Raw genomic sequence first — 13,038 nt, 5'->3', positions numbered from 1 at the left:
ACTGCACGCACGGAGCCAGTCAATCAATCATTCTTCCCACACTCTATATGCGAATGAAACAACAAGAAATCCTAATATCTGGTACAGTGCCATGCGTATCACGGTCGTTTGCACGGTATAGATGAATATGTACTGACACAAAAAGATTTTCATACCTTTATTAGTTACAAACTAAATGTTGAAAGTTTAAAATTGTTCTAAAGGGATAAGAGATGGGGCCATAAATACTTACAGTGTATGGTATACTGTAGCAATTCATAGCAATGCATGGCCAAAACGGAAAAAAATAATTACATGCTACATGTCAGTTTGTGTTGGTATTCTAGTGCTTGCAGCTTTGTGACATCCAGCTGGGTGGCATCACACAGCTTGTGTGGTATTTTCTTGAGCTAACTTGTTCCCATCCTAATGTAGTCCTCATGACAGGATATCTTTGTATAATCATTGCACTTTTTATCTGCTCATTACACAGAACTCTGAGCGGCAAGAAGTCATCTTGGTGAAATATCACGTGGTCTTGACACCACCACCCTGCTAAGTATATCAGAGCAGTCAAATATAATTTACCTGCAATGGCTGTGAAGAGCTTAAGCCAGTTGCAGGTCTTACGACCCACAAATGTGCTCATAGATTTACAGAGAACAGTGTGTTATTTTACCTTTGGATAGTAGTTGGTTTGCTACAAAACCTTCCTGCCTAATACTGTCAGTAAATATGAAATAAAATCGTATTTTCAGTGCTTTTAACATGAGGAATGTTTTATTAATGAACTGGTTTGTATAAGAAATTTAGCAGTTAGAATTAATGGAATGGTTAGATGCAGTTGTCCTGTGCAGATGGTAGTAAGACTTTGATTTTAGTGTTAAGTGGTTTCTACTGTGTAGGTGGATTTCTGTGATGGTGAATGGATGGGAGTGTCTTGTACTCCATGGAATACTGCCACTGTAATGTACACTTTAAAGCACAAAAATCTGTGGCAGAAAATTACACAGTCGCTCCAATGCAGCAATGGTGCAAATTAAATGCAATATGCCATTTTTAAAACACTTGAGAGCAGTCATTACTTGAAATGTTATTAAAAAAGTGGCCTATTTGTTTTATAGACCTATTCCAAGGAGCCACACAAGCTTTCCTGCAAATACAATAAGCTGTTAGTAGCCATAGGTACCCTTCCAGACCATTAATATGGACCCTAACAACCTTGCCAAGAATGTCCATGTTAAGTTTCAAAAGTATCTCTTTTCTCTTCCATTCCATATATATGGGGGAAAAATCCCTGTGTTACAATGATATGCTGTTCATTTTCAACATTAGTTGCAACAGTTTTTGGACCACAGCCTAGAAGCTGTCACACGCACTGTTAAAATTAACAGCATGCCATTGAAATACAGGGAATTTTTTTCCCATGTAGTATGCATCTCTTGTAGAAAAGAGGATAACGTTGGAACTCAACATGACATTCTACAGTCTAAAATAAAAAAGGTCTCGACTACTGTTGAAAATTAATAGCAGTGAGGGTCACTTGTTGTGGCAAGTATAACGAAACTATTGCCAACACTTGTTGTTAATCTACTTACATGGGTTGACTCTGACTTCTACAAAAAGAAGAAAAAGAGTAATACAGAAATTACGTCCATTGCAGTCTAGCAGAAAGGGGGGGGATTATTAAAAGCTGTTTATTCAGTCTACGCAGCACTGCCACCACCACCACCAGTAAGGCTTTTTTATGATTATATTACTGAATTCTAACTAGGGCAGGCTACACCCTACAATCCACCAGTTAGGGGCCACTCAAAATGCTTGCACAAATGCTTAAGTCATTGGGTTTTCTGTTCCAGAGATAATAAATCTACTACTTATCTTTTTTATCATTTAGGGAGTCTTCCTGAATTTAATCTTAACAGTGTAATGAGTGATAGGCCTAAAAGTCATAGCATTCAAAACACTATCTTTTGCACCATGCAAATTGAATAAAAACACTTTGGCTCATTCACTTTTGCTAATAGTTGCCAGAAAATGAATCTTAATTATATTCATGAAATAAAGTCTATGTGTAATTAATTTATTAAGTAATTAATGCTTGGAGACTACTTTAATTATCATACAGGACAATAAGCATTATGGTTATCTAGACTTGTGTATTGTACTATTTTTTACCTATATTATTTATTATTGCACAAAGTAAAGTTAGCCTTCAGTTTTATCAGAGACTTCTAAATATCCAGTAAATGATGTGAAGATACACTAGGAATGTCATGTTTCAGACTCTGTGTTAAACTGTAGGTGCCCTTTCTCAATAGGAATACTGGGGTAAGTTAAGGGCTCACACATTGCCAAAGTGCCATCCAATTGCAAGAATTGCAAACAGGTTGTTGAAAATCACTCTTGAGAGTCTCCCAGCCATTCATGCCATACAAATGTACTTCTAAGTACCGACGTGAAAAATAATTAAAAAGAAAGACATAAGAGCAGCGACTTGAACCCACGATGTCCTGGTTTGTAAGTAATTGCTCTGATGACTGCAACCAGTCCCTCATTCAAAGTAGTAAAGTGGTCCAGTGTGATGACTGTTGACCTTAGTTGTTTCAAAAATTAAGTCCTATAAGGCCTAGTTGGCTTAAAGCATGTAGGGAGACATGCAGAGATTAAACTGTTGAACTTCTTTGTAGGATCAGCTCACCCATAGGGGAATGCCATTTTTGAGTAATTTATCATCTTAAACATTCTGTATGTGTGGTGCAGTATTCTGCTGCACTGACATATGGCCAGACATGGCAATTTACTTCTGTCATTACACTTTGTTTCGTAATAGCTAATGGCAGTACACAATTCTAGGTCAGATACCTGAACCACCATGCTTAGAGTCCACCTGCTTTATTCATGAGCTATGTCAAGAGGCTGTCAGTGTCTGTAAAACTGCTCTTGTGGAGGAAGAGAATTTGATGGCATCACTGAGCACACTGTAGAACGATGGATAAAACCATATCACAATACTGGAAAAAATCCACCAGATATGTAGAAACTAGAAGTTGATGTGAACACCACCAGTTCATTATCCTGAAACTGTGTGCACATAACAGCAAATTGTTTTTAAACACAGTCTGGTTGAAATATACTACTGCTCTTCCAAGATCAGTTGATACAGTTTGGCACTGGCTTTGGCAGGCTGGTCTGCAAAGCAAATGTGCAGCCAATTAGGGGAAATTCAGGTGATAATCATTGACATGACCAACAAAGTGTTTGTTTCGGAAAATATCTTTTGTAATATTTTCCAATCAATCTGTTTTCTGCAGAGAGTAACAGTCCCATAAGAGTGTATAATTTCCATGGTGTGTATCAATGCCAAATACATCAGAGTTTGGAGCTGAATTTTTTCCCATCGATTTGGGATGCTGCCCAGAATGCTCATATTGTAGATAATGTTGTTCCATCATTGAAACCATTGTCCTGAGTCAGTAATCTATTTCAAACAGGATTAGTCTGCAATACACACACATGAATGTTAATAAGCCGTAATTCCCTCAGATTCAGTTACACACATTCTTTACCTTTATGAATGTTACTGTATATAATGTGATAGGCTCTTGTGTAACTTACTAGGCAATTCAAATTTCAGCTGCTACCATTACTTTGTGCTGTGAAGTGTACCTGTTTTCTTCCATTTACCATTATTTTCAGCTAACCTGGAGATAGTGATTTTTCAATTGTTTGAAACATTACTTAATGCACTTACAGAAATTAACTTGTTTGTATTGACATTTCAGCTTTCAGATCCGACTGTGGGTGTTGACTTTTTTGCTCGTCTCATAGAAGTGAAAGATGGCACCAGAATAAAACTTCAACTCTGGGACACAGCTGGACAGGAGAGATTCAGGTATGATTTGAAATGCCCCTCCCCTAAAATAACCAGTATTATTACAGTTAACTTGGATTTTTGTGTGTGGGGAAAATGTTAGGTGTTGATGTGTTCAAATGATCTTTGAGTTGAGGACAACTTTTTTTTCCCCATTAATTCCATGAAAGTGCAAATTTACAATATTTGTAAGTAGACTCTTAAGCTGCAGTGCACAGCATACAGTCAGACAACCATATCAATAGCTGCACCTAATACATCTTGCGTAATATCTTGTCACCAACTGGATATGTGTGGGAGATACCATTTCTTGACTGGTCTTTCATTGTGCATACTGAGAATTTGAAGTGTAAGCTTTTTAATGATCCAAAGGCTACTTTCTTAGCATCTTTCATTGGAGAGTGAGCATTTCTGTGATATCATCTTGTTGATGAAACAGACCATGCAGCTCTTCTTTGAATCATCATCTATTGTTAAGCCAACTTGCTAAGGTTTCCAGGTTGATGCCTGATAACTCCAGGCAAGAATGACTTTGTGGGTGAATTACATTTCATTATTTTGCTGCTGAAAATTTGTCTACTTTTTCAACAACTAGTTTTATGGGCCATACCATATTAAATTACTGCGACTGAATACTTAATTATTTGTTAGCTATATTTCAGTCCAGTGGTTGTACAGGGAATGTTGTTACACATCATCAAATCATTCTACTTGTTTACTTACATGACATTGTTTTTGATTATGCCAAGGGTTAACTGTCAGTCTTTGCACTTGGCTTTGTCATGAGTCTGTGGCCATGAATGCAGTACAACACAGATGACCAAATACAAATATTCAGTTGTCTGATTCTCATCCAAACCCTTTCTGAAATTGTAAAAATCATAATACAGAAATTTCTCCATTTCAGCTCCATTTCTGATAGTGACTGAATATGTTAAGCATGACAGTAGAAGGCCTTACACTTGTTTCTCTCAAGTAATTTATCCACAGATGTGCTGTGTAGACTTCCATACTACAATCTTACAATTTTCAGATTACCATATCAGTTAGTCAGTGGCTGTGCATATGAATAAATACCCTAGAAACAGATTCCAGAGGCAGAGATGAAACATGTGATGTGATATCACCGACTTTAGAATCAGCTGTGTTCTGTACCAGTGGTATCATGCCATTGTACTGAATTGTAAAGGCACCATTAACACTGCCACTTCAATTTAGAATATTCAGACAAATTTTTGTGACAATTTATTGTTGTCAAAAATAGCTTACAGCATGGTGGCTTAACCACAATCACCTGCCCCTTATGGCAAATATGTGGTTCCTAAGCCAAAAACTGATAATTACCAGTGTTCAGATACACAGCACTCACTCTGTCAACAGGCTGTCTGACCATAACCCCCCTACTTTTACTGGAAGCTTGACACTGAGGCCACAAGTCATGGGATACTTCATAATATGGTTATGGACCTCCTTTTGCTCAGTGTAGTGCTGCACTTCGATGTGGCATGGACTCAACTAGCCGTTCAAAGTCCCCTGTAGAAATATTGAGCCGTGTTGCCTCTATATCTGCCCATAATTGTGAAAGTGTTAGCAGTGCAGGATTTTGTGCATGAACTGATCTCTCGATTATGTCCCATAAATGTTTTATGTGATTTGTGTTGTTCTGGGTGGCCAAACCATTTGCTTGAATCGTCCAGAATGTTCTTCAAACCATACTCGAACAGTTGCAGCCCGATTACATGGCACATTGTCATCCATAAAAATTCCCTCATTATTTGCAAACAAGACATTCATGAATGACTGCAAGTAGTCGAACATACAGAGGATGCCATTAATTCCATGTATACAGAGCCCACAGCATCACACCATTATATAGTCACCACTAGCTTGCACAGTGTCTTGTTCACAACTCGGGTCCATGGCTTCATGGGGTCTGCACCACACTTGAACGCTACCATCAGCTCTTACCAACTGAAATCGGGACTCGTCTGACCAGGCCATGGGTTTTCAGTTGCGTAGGGACCAACTGATACAGTCGTGGGCCCAGGAGGGACACTCCAGGCGATGTCGTGCCGTTAGTAAAGGCATTTGGGTCACTTATCTGCTGCCATAGCCCAAATTTCACCACACTGTCCTAATGGATACATTCATCATACATCCCACATTGATTTCTGTGGTTATTTCATGCAGTGTTGCTTGTCTGTTAGCATTTAGAACTGTTCATAAACACCATTGCTCTGTCATTAAGTTAAAGCTGTCAGCTACTGCTTTGCCTGTGGTAAGAAGTAATGCCTGAAATGTGTTCTTCTCAGCCCACTCTTGACCGTGTGGATTATGGAATTTTGAATTCTCTAACAATTTCGGAAATGGAATGTCCCATATGTCTAGTCCCAACCACCATTTCACAGTAAATCTGTTAATTCCTGTGGTGCAGCCATAATCACATCAGAAACCTTTTAATAAGAATCACTTCAGTACACATGAAAGCTACTCCAATCCACTGCTTTTTTATACCTTGTGTACATTATACTACTGCCATCTATGTGTGTGCATATCACTATCCCATGACTTTTGTCACTTCAGTGTGTGTGTTTCTGCTTCAGCGATCACTGTACAATACAGTAATGAAATGCCATTTATTTCAGGGTTTGAGATCTTAACTTCAACCCCAGTTGTTAAGTGTATAAAGACTTATCCAAAATGGAAGGCATTGGGTGTCTTACACAGGGGAATTACCTATAAAAAGTATTGAAAGTTAACAGAATGAAAACTGTTTCCAAAAAGTCGCTGTGATTGTGAAAACAGTAGAAAGAATATGAAGGTGAAAACAGCACAATTACCTAGCTGTATAGATTTTCAGAGAGTGATACACGTAGTGAAGACAGAACCTTCCCATCAAACTATGCTAATTTAGGATGTAAGATTGCTGAGGAGTTTATCACCAGTCACAGAAGTTAATCAGTTCATTTTTATCAATGTGATTGTCTTATACACAGATTAGATGTTAGAGGGTGTTTCAAAAACATCCATCTGATTTCATGAGGATATATCTTGTATGTGAATGAAGATAGAAACTTGATGTAGATTTTAACACACACATCGAAACTAAGACTTTACCTTGGTGGCAGTTGTAAATTAATGATTCATGTAGTTGCTGGCAAGGTTTGTCTGTATTTCACTATAAGCTGGTGTGCAAAACAAAATGACAAAAGAAATTTTTGCAAGATGTCTCTCACCCAAGTAACATACCTCGATGAAATCTGAACCAAACGTAGAAAGACCTGCTACTTTTTATAAATATGTAATGAGATGAACAAAAATAACACATTCAAAGACAATAATTACACTGAAGGCACCATGACTTATGGTGGAACCCTGAACAGTACAAAAGGTAGGACATGGTTCTTAATAGGGTGTGCGATTGCCACGGATGGCAATTAATGCTCTGCAACATGCGCTTATGCTGACCACAAGTTTGGTAAGAAGTTCTTGCAGTAGGGCATTCTGTCACTCCACCAGCATGGCTGACAGCTGCTGGATGGTATTTGGTGCCTGCAGTACGTCTGCCTAACACATCCCACATGTGCTCAGTAGTATTCAAGTCAGGTTGAGGGGAGGGGAGCTAGTCCATTGGCCAAATGTCCTCTCATTCAAAGAGCTGCTCCAGCTATGCAGTTAAATGCAGTCACACTTTGTCATTCATAAAAATGAAGTCGGGGCGAAAACACCCCTGAAAATACACACATTGGGAAATAGTACAGTGTCCCAGTAACCCTGACCAGGAAGTTTACCATGTTCAAAGATTTAGAGGTCATTACGCCAGTGCAACATTATACCTACCACATCATGACACCTGGAGCACCAAAATGATCATGTTAGGCAGTGATGGACATACTCAAATATGGCAAGAAGTGGGAACACACAATGCACCTGAAAAATGATTGAAAATTATCATTTTAGTCGTCTGAGTGCTATGGTGTGAGAAGGCAGTGTTACATGGGCATGCAGACCTCCAAATATTTGAACACAGTACACTCATCCATCAATATTATTGTGACAGTTTACTCCTTCCCCATGTCTCTATTTCCAGGGATGCATTCATCCCACAGTTCATTTTTATTTATGGCAGTGCGCAACTGCATTCAACTGAGTGGATTGAAAAGCTCTTGGAATCAGAGGATTTTCGATAAATGGGCTGACCCGCCTGTTCCCTTGACCTAAAACCTGTAGAGTGTGTGCCATGGGTTGGGGAGACATATTGCACCACGCCCATATGCTCCAATGATCATCCAGTAGTTGTCAGTTGTGTTGGTGGAAGAATGGAATACTCTAGCACAAGAACTCCTTACCAGCGACCAACTACTCCTGGCGACAACCAGCATTTCAGAGCAAGCATTGCTGTCTTGCGATCGCACACACTATAAAGAACCATGCCCCACCTTTTGTAATACCCAAGGTACCACCGTGAATAACAGTGACTTCAATATAATTACTGTCTTTCACTAAAAGTGTCATTGCAGTTAGTCTCATTGTGTATTTATCCGTTAACTTCTGTACTATAATGTAGCAGTTCTTTCTCTGTATGGTCAAAGTTTCATCGAGCTATGTCAATTGGCAGTGACATGTCACATAAAAGTTACTTTCATCCTGAAGTTTTGCACACAAAGTGAACATTGTGTGTCATGTATAGATGGTGATAAATTAGCAACCAACAGGTGCAGTTCTGTTAAAATTGTTCGGTGCAGTTTACATTGAGATTGTTGCAATGCACTCCTACAGTTCGAAGCATTAAACAATATCTGCAGGCATGGTGGAAGGATTGTCTATATGGCTCCATACAAGCTCTAATTTCCCTTATCTTGCCTTTGTTTTAATGCAAAATGCACTTCAGCGGCAGTATTGTCCCGAAGTCGGCTGCAAATGTTGGTTCTCTAAATATTCTGAATAGTGTTTTGCAAAAAGAATGTAGTCTTTCCTCCAGGGATTCCAATTTCTCATGTAGCATCCCCATAATACTCATATGTTCATTGAACATGCCAATAACAAATCTAGCAGCATGTCTCTGAATAGCTTTGATGTCTTCCTTTAATCTGACCTGATGGGGATCCCAAATATTTGAACGTAACTCAATAATGGTTTGCACTAGTGTTGTATACAGTCTCCTTTATAGATGAGCTACACTTACATAATTCTCTCGATAAACAGAAGTCAACCATTTACCTTCCCTACCACTGACCTTATGGGCTCATTCCATTTCGTATTACTTTGCAATGTTAAACCTTTATGGGAAGAGAAATCTGCGGGTTACTACCATGTGCTCGGACAAGATGTAGAGTATATTCAACAGGGTTGTGCTTGTTGTCCACAGACACCTACAGTCATGTTCAGCCAACAATTAGCCATTCCTCATATGTCTGGTGTGTTTCAAACCATACAGAATTAAGTTGCTAAAAGTCCTTTATCATGGAGAGAACATTATGTAGAATTATGTGAATTCATTCTGGATGTGGATAAGGGAGATGGCAATTATGCTCCATTTAAGTGGTAAAGTGAACCACACCAATTTGAGAATGAGCAAGAGTGAGGATCTCCAAAGAATCATGTTCCCCCCCCCCCCCCCCCTTTTCACAATATGACGTACAGCCTGTTTCTTGTCACAAAAAAAGACACTTGCAGAAATCACGCACCTGGATATGCTGAAGACCTGCCTTTTTCCACAATTGTAAGAACATTCCAAAAATTAGATTTTTCCATTGGACGGACACCACTGCCCTGGCATTTCCATGTAAGAGCATTTTTAAACAATGTATCACCTGAATGATGGGTTGGCCATAAGGGGCGTATGGATCTCACATCGGTATCAAAGGTTGCCTGATTTCTCTCTCTCTCTCTCTCTCTCTCTCTCTCTCTCTCTCTCTCTCTCTCTGTCTGTCTGTCTATGCTGAGGCCTTGGGGAAACTCACCTGCCCCCTACCCACTTGCTGAGATTATTTTTCTTACCCGATATAACTGTAGTCAGTCCAATTGATGTTCATTAAGCTTTTAGCCTTATGAATTTTAATGTTGACGATTTGCCGCCCAGAAGGCATAATTTGTTCTGTTACTGTCTTAGCTCATTCGTAGTCTTTGTGGGGGTCAGATGTGGTTGAAGTTTTTTGCCACAGATGAGCCATGGGGCAGCCCTGTCTGCTCCACCTGCGTACCTCCTGGTCCATATACCTTTCTCTATCTCCAATTTATTTCTTATCTCTGGCATCAATATTCATTTCAGTGCCTCAATTTTAACATTCCTATATACTGTCACAATTTGATCAAATTTCTAGGTGATATCACTAACTTCAGGCGATGCATCTCTTGACTAAGGGACTGATAACCTCACTTTTCAGTCACTTCAACCAACCATTAATCTTATTTGTTGTACATCTAATGGAGGGCACACTTGACCATTTGTTAAAGGTAAATGAACACTTTTATCATAAGTTTGTATGTGCAAATGTACAAAAGATACACCATAGTGAAATCAGGTGGCTCGTGGAAAATAAACTCTCTGTAACACTCTAATTAATATTTGCTCAAAGTTTCTGTCTTCATTTTTGTAGAAGATATAGTCTTGCAAATTTGGATGAATCATTTTGGAACACCCTTTATTTCAATAATAGATACGCAAAGGAACTATGTGAAGTGAATGCTTGCAGTTGAAAAAATAGAACGAGAAGGTTCCCCAGTTCTCTGGAGAAAGTTATTACATTTACATTGGTAATTAAATTGACAGTGCCTAATTTCATTCCATAAAATTTAGGGAAAACTGCCACATGTCCATAAGACACTATTTTGGCCTAGTCAACTGGCCATCTTCAGCTATGAACTTGCAAAAGTATCCAGATATCATTTATTGAAACACCTGCTGGTAGGCAGCACTTGAGTGCCTGTGTTGTTAGGTTGCTTAATCAGTGTCTTCCACAGTGGGGCTCACATTTTCAAGATCAGATCTACTGTTCTTGTTTGATGAATTCACAGAAAACTGATACTTACAAAGAGAACGGAGTTCCGTAATGACAAGATTCCAGGTGATATCTAACTGGAAACTGTGATCACAGTTTGTGAAGTCTTCAAACAGCTGAATTTCTTAAGACTCAAGTGGTGAAGTCCCAAGTGTTGAATGTATCAAGCATAATTTAATTTTATTATAGTACAATGAATTACCTGTAAAAAGTGAAATACACCACAACAATAGATTTGCTAGCTTAAAGGTGGCAAGTGTGTCATTTGTGTTCCAAAGCACACTCCTGTAAAATGCAAGTTGTTTGACATGATTTTGTCCCTAATGGAACTGAAAGATGTGTCACATACACAAGAAAACTCATAAACTCTTTCCTTGTGTAACATTATGTTGTCTTTGACCAAGTCCGGAAGCGGTGGGAAACTTTTAAATGTCACAGTGCTTACTTTGTCTTAACCTGTAGTTTTTCTTGCATAATTCAATGTACTGGTTCACATACCATCACTATGGATATGCAACTTCATCATTAGGGACCTAGACAAGAAGTGCATGAAGCAAAGATACTGTTCACGTTTTGCAGCTATTCTGCCAGTCTCTCAGTCTAGAGTTGACGGTCCAGCATTTTTTGGAGAGAAGAGCATACTCAAAGGTTGTAATGTAAATGGCATGATCATAAATAAGGAGAAATGCACCAGCACCAAGTGACATAGCATGCAGCTAGACAGTGGTTTTGTATTAATGGTTGGTAAGTCCCTACCCAGCCTTCAGTATTTGAGGTTCCCATGGCTTGCCTTAATTGTGGCAGGCAAATGCTAGCACGGTTCTTTAAACAACTCACAGCTATTTCCTTTCTCTCCCCTTCATCTGATTTCACAATCAATGATCAGTGACACTATAACCTTCCTTCCTTTGTGCAAACCTCATGAGGCTCACACACTTGTAATACACCCACCTGATTTTTCGTAGTCTGTTGCCAGCTCGGTAGCTCATCTGTTTGTCGTCTTGAAGCTAAAATCCTCATTAAATAGTTCATGGTGGTTGCTTAGAAGAAATCTGTTCATCACCACAATGTACATTGCACTTTTTGACACACTACTTAGCTCCGAGGTTATATTGTGTCAATGATAAGTTTTTCTACTTCTCAGAAGTAGTGCTCTATCAGGTTGGCACTCAGAAATAACTAAGAGTACTGTGGCAGAAATATTCATACTAATTACAAAGTTGTTGAAACACCTATTAATGAAACACTTTCCAATAGTAAAAGATAGTCCATCTGAGTCACAGAATAAAACAATTAAATGTGACACAAAACACTGTCGTTTATACAAGACATTGTAATTTATATGCAGTATTTGTTTGCAGAAATATATCAGATGAAAGTTCACTAAAAGAGCTCACACAGTTCACTCATTAACTGCAGTCACAGTGTTCAGCAATAGCTCTTTAGCATGTCTGTGTCTGTGCTTCCTACCAACCCCAACTCGTTTCTGTCAGATATTCCATAACTTGAATTATGAACCCATTTGAAAGTTACTGGACACTGATGTTACTTAGTTTCTGCGGATGTAGGAACATGTATTCGGTTGGTGCATAAGTTCATAGCAGTTTTTCCATAATTTTAATAAACACAACAGATACACATGACAGCGACTTCAGTCATCAATTACATATTCTTCTTTACTATTTACAACAGTCTGCCAATGCTGAGGTATCTTTAAAATTTTGCGACTGTAGAAATCACATGGTTTTGAGGTGAAGAATTCATCAACTCATGTTTGGAGAGCATTTCATTCAGAAAGGAAGTTCCTTGAAGTTTGAGAGTGTAAAAGGTGAAAATATGAGGCGCATCATCAGGTGAATTATGGTGGGTGTGGACTGACTTTCCAACCCAGTTCCTGTATAGTGTTTCGCCAGTCTAGCTGAATGCAGGCAGGCATTATCGAAGAGTAGCATTGCTTCATGTAGTCTTCCTGGTCTCTGTTTTTGGACTGCATCTGCAAACATCTCATTCATTGACAGTAAATGTCTGTGCTTATGGTTACACTTCAGGGAAGCAATTTGTAGTACGTCACCCTGTCGCTGTTCCACCAGATGCGTAGCATTATCATTTTTGGATGTGTGCAGGGCCTTGTACAGGGCATTGCCACTTTGTTTGGGTTCAGCTATTCCTTTCGTTTCCTTATGT

The 13,038-nt window shown here is 38.9% G+C and overlaps 1 protein-coding gene across 1 annotated transcript in view; it reads left to right on the top strand.

Moving 5' to 3' along the window:
- LOC126184635 (ras-related protein Rab-39B) overlaps window positions 1-13,038 on the top strand; it is a 41,676-nt gene that overhangs the window by 3,603 nt on the left and 25,035 nt on the right. Inside the window, exon 2 of the mRNA XM_049927108.1 lies at window positions 3,765-3,874. Within this exon, the coding sequence (XP_049783065.1) occupies window positions 3,765-3,874 (110 nt within the window). The remainder of the gene's footprint in view (window positions 1-3,764; window positions 3,875-13,038) is intronic.

The sequence above is a fragment of the Schistocerca cancellata genome, chromosome 4 (genome assembly GCF_023864275.1).
Source record: "Schistocerca cancellata isolate TAMUIC-IGC-003103 chromosome 4, iqSchCanc2.1, whole genome shotgun sequence".
NCBI classification, from domain to species: Eukaryota; Metazoa; Arthropoda; class Insecta; order Orthoptera; family Acrididae; genus Schistocerca; species Schistocerca cancellata.
The sequence above is the reverse complement of the archived record's forward strand: the minus strand, read 5'-3'. Positions and strand labels throughout refer to the sequence as shown.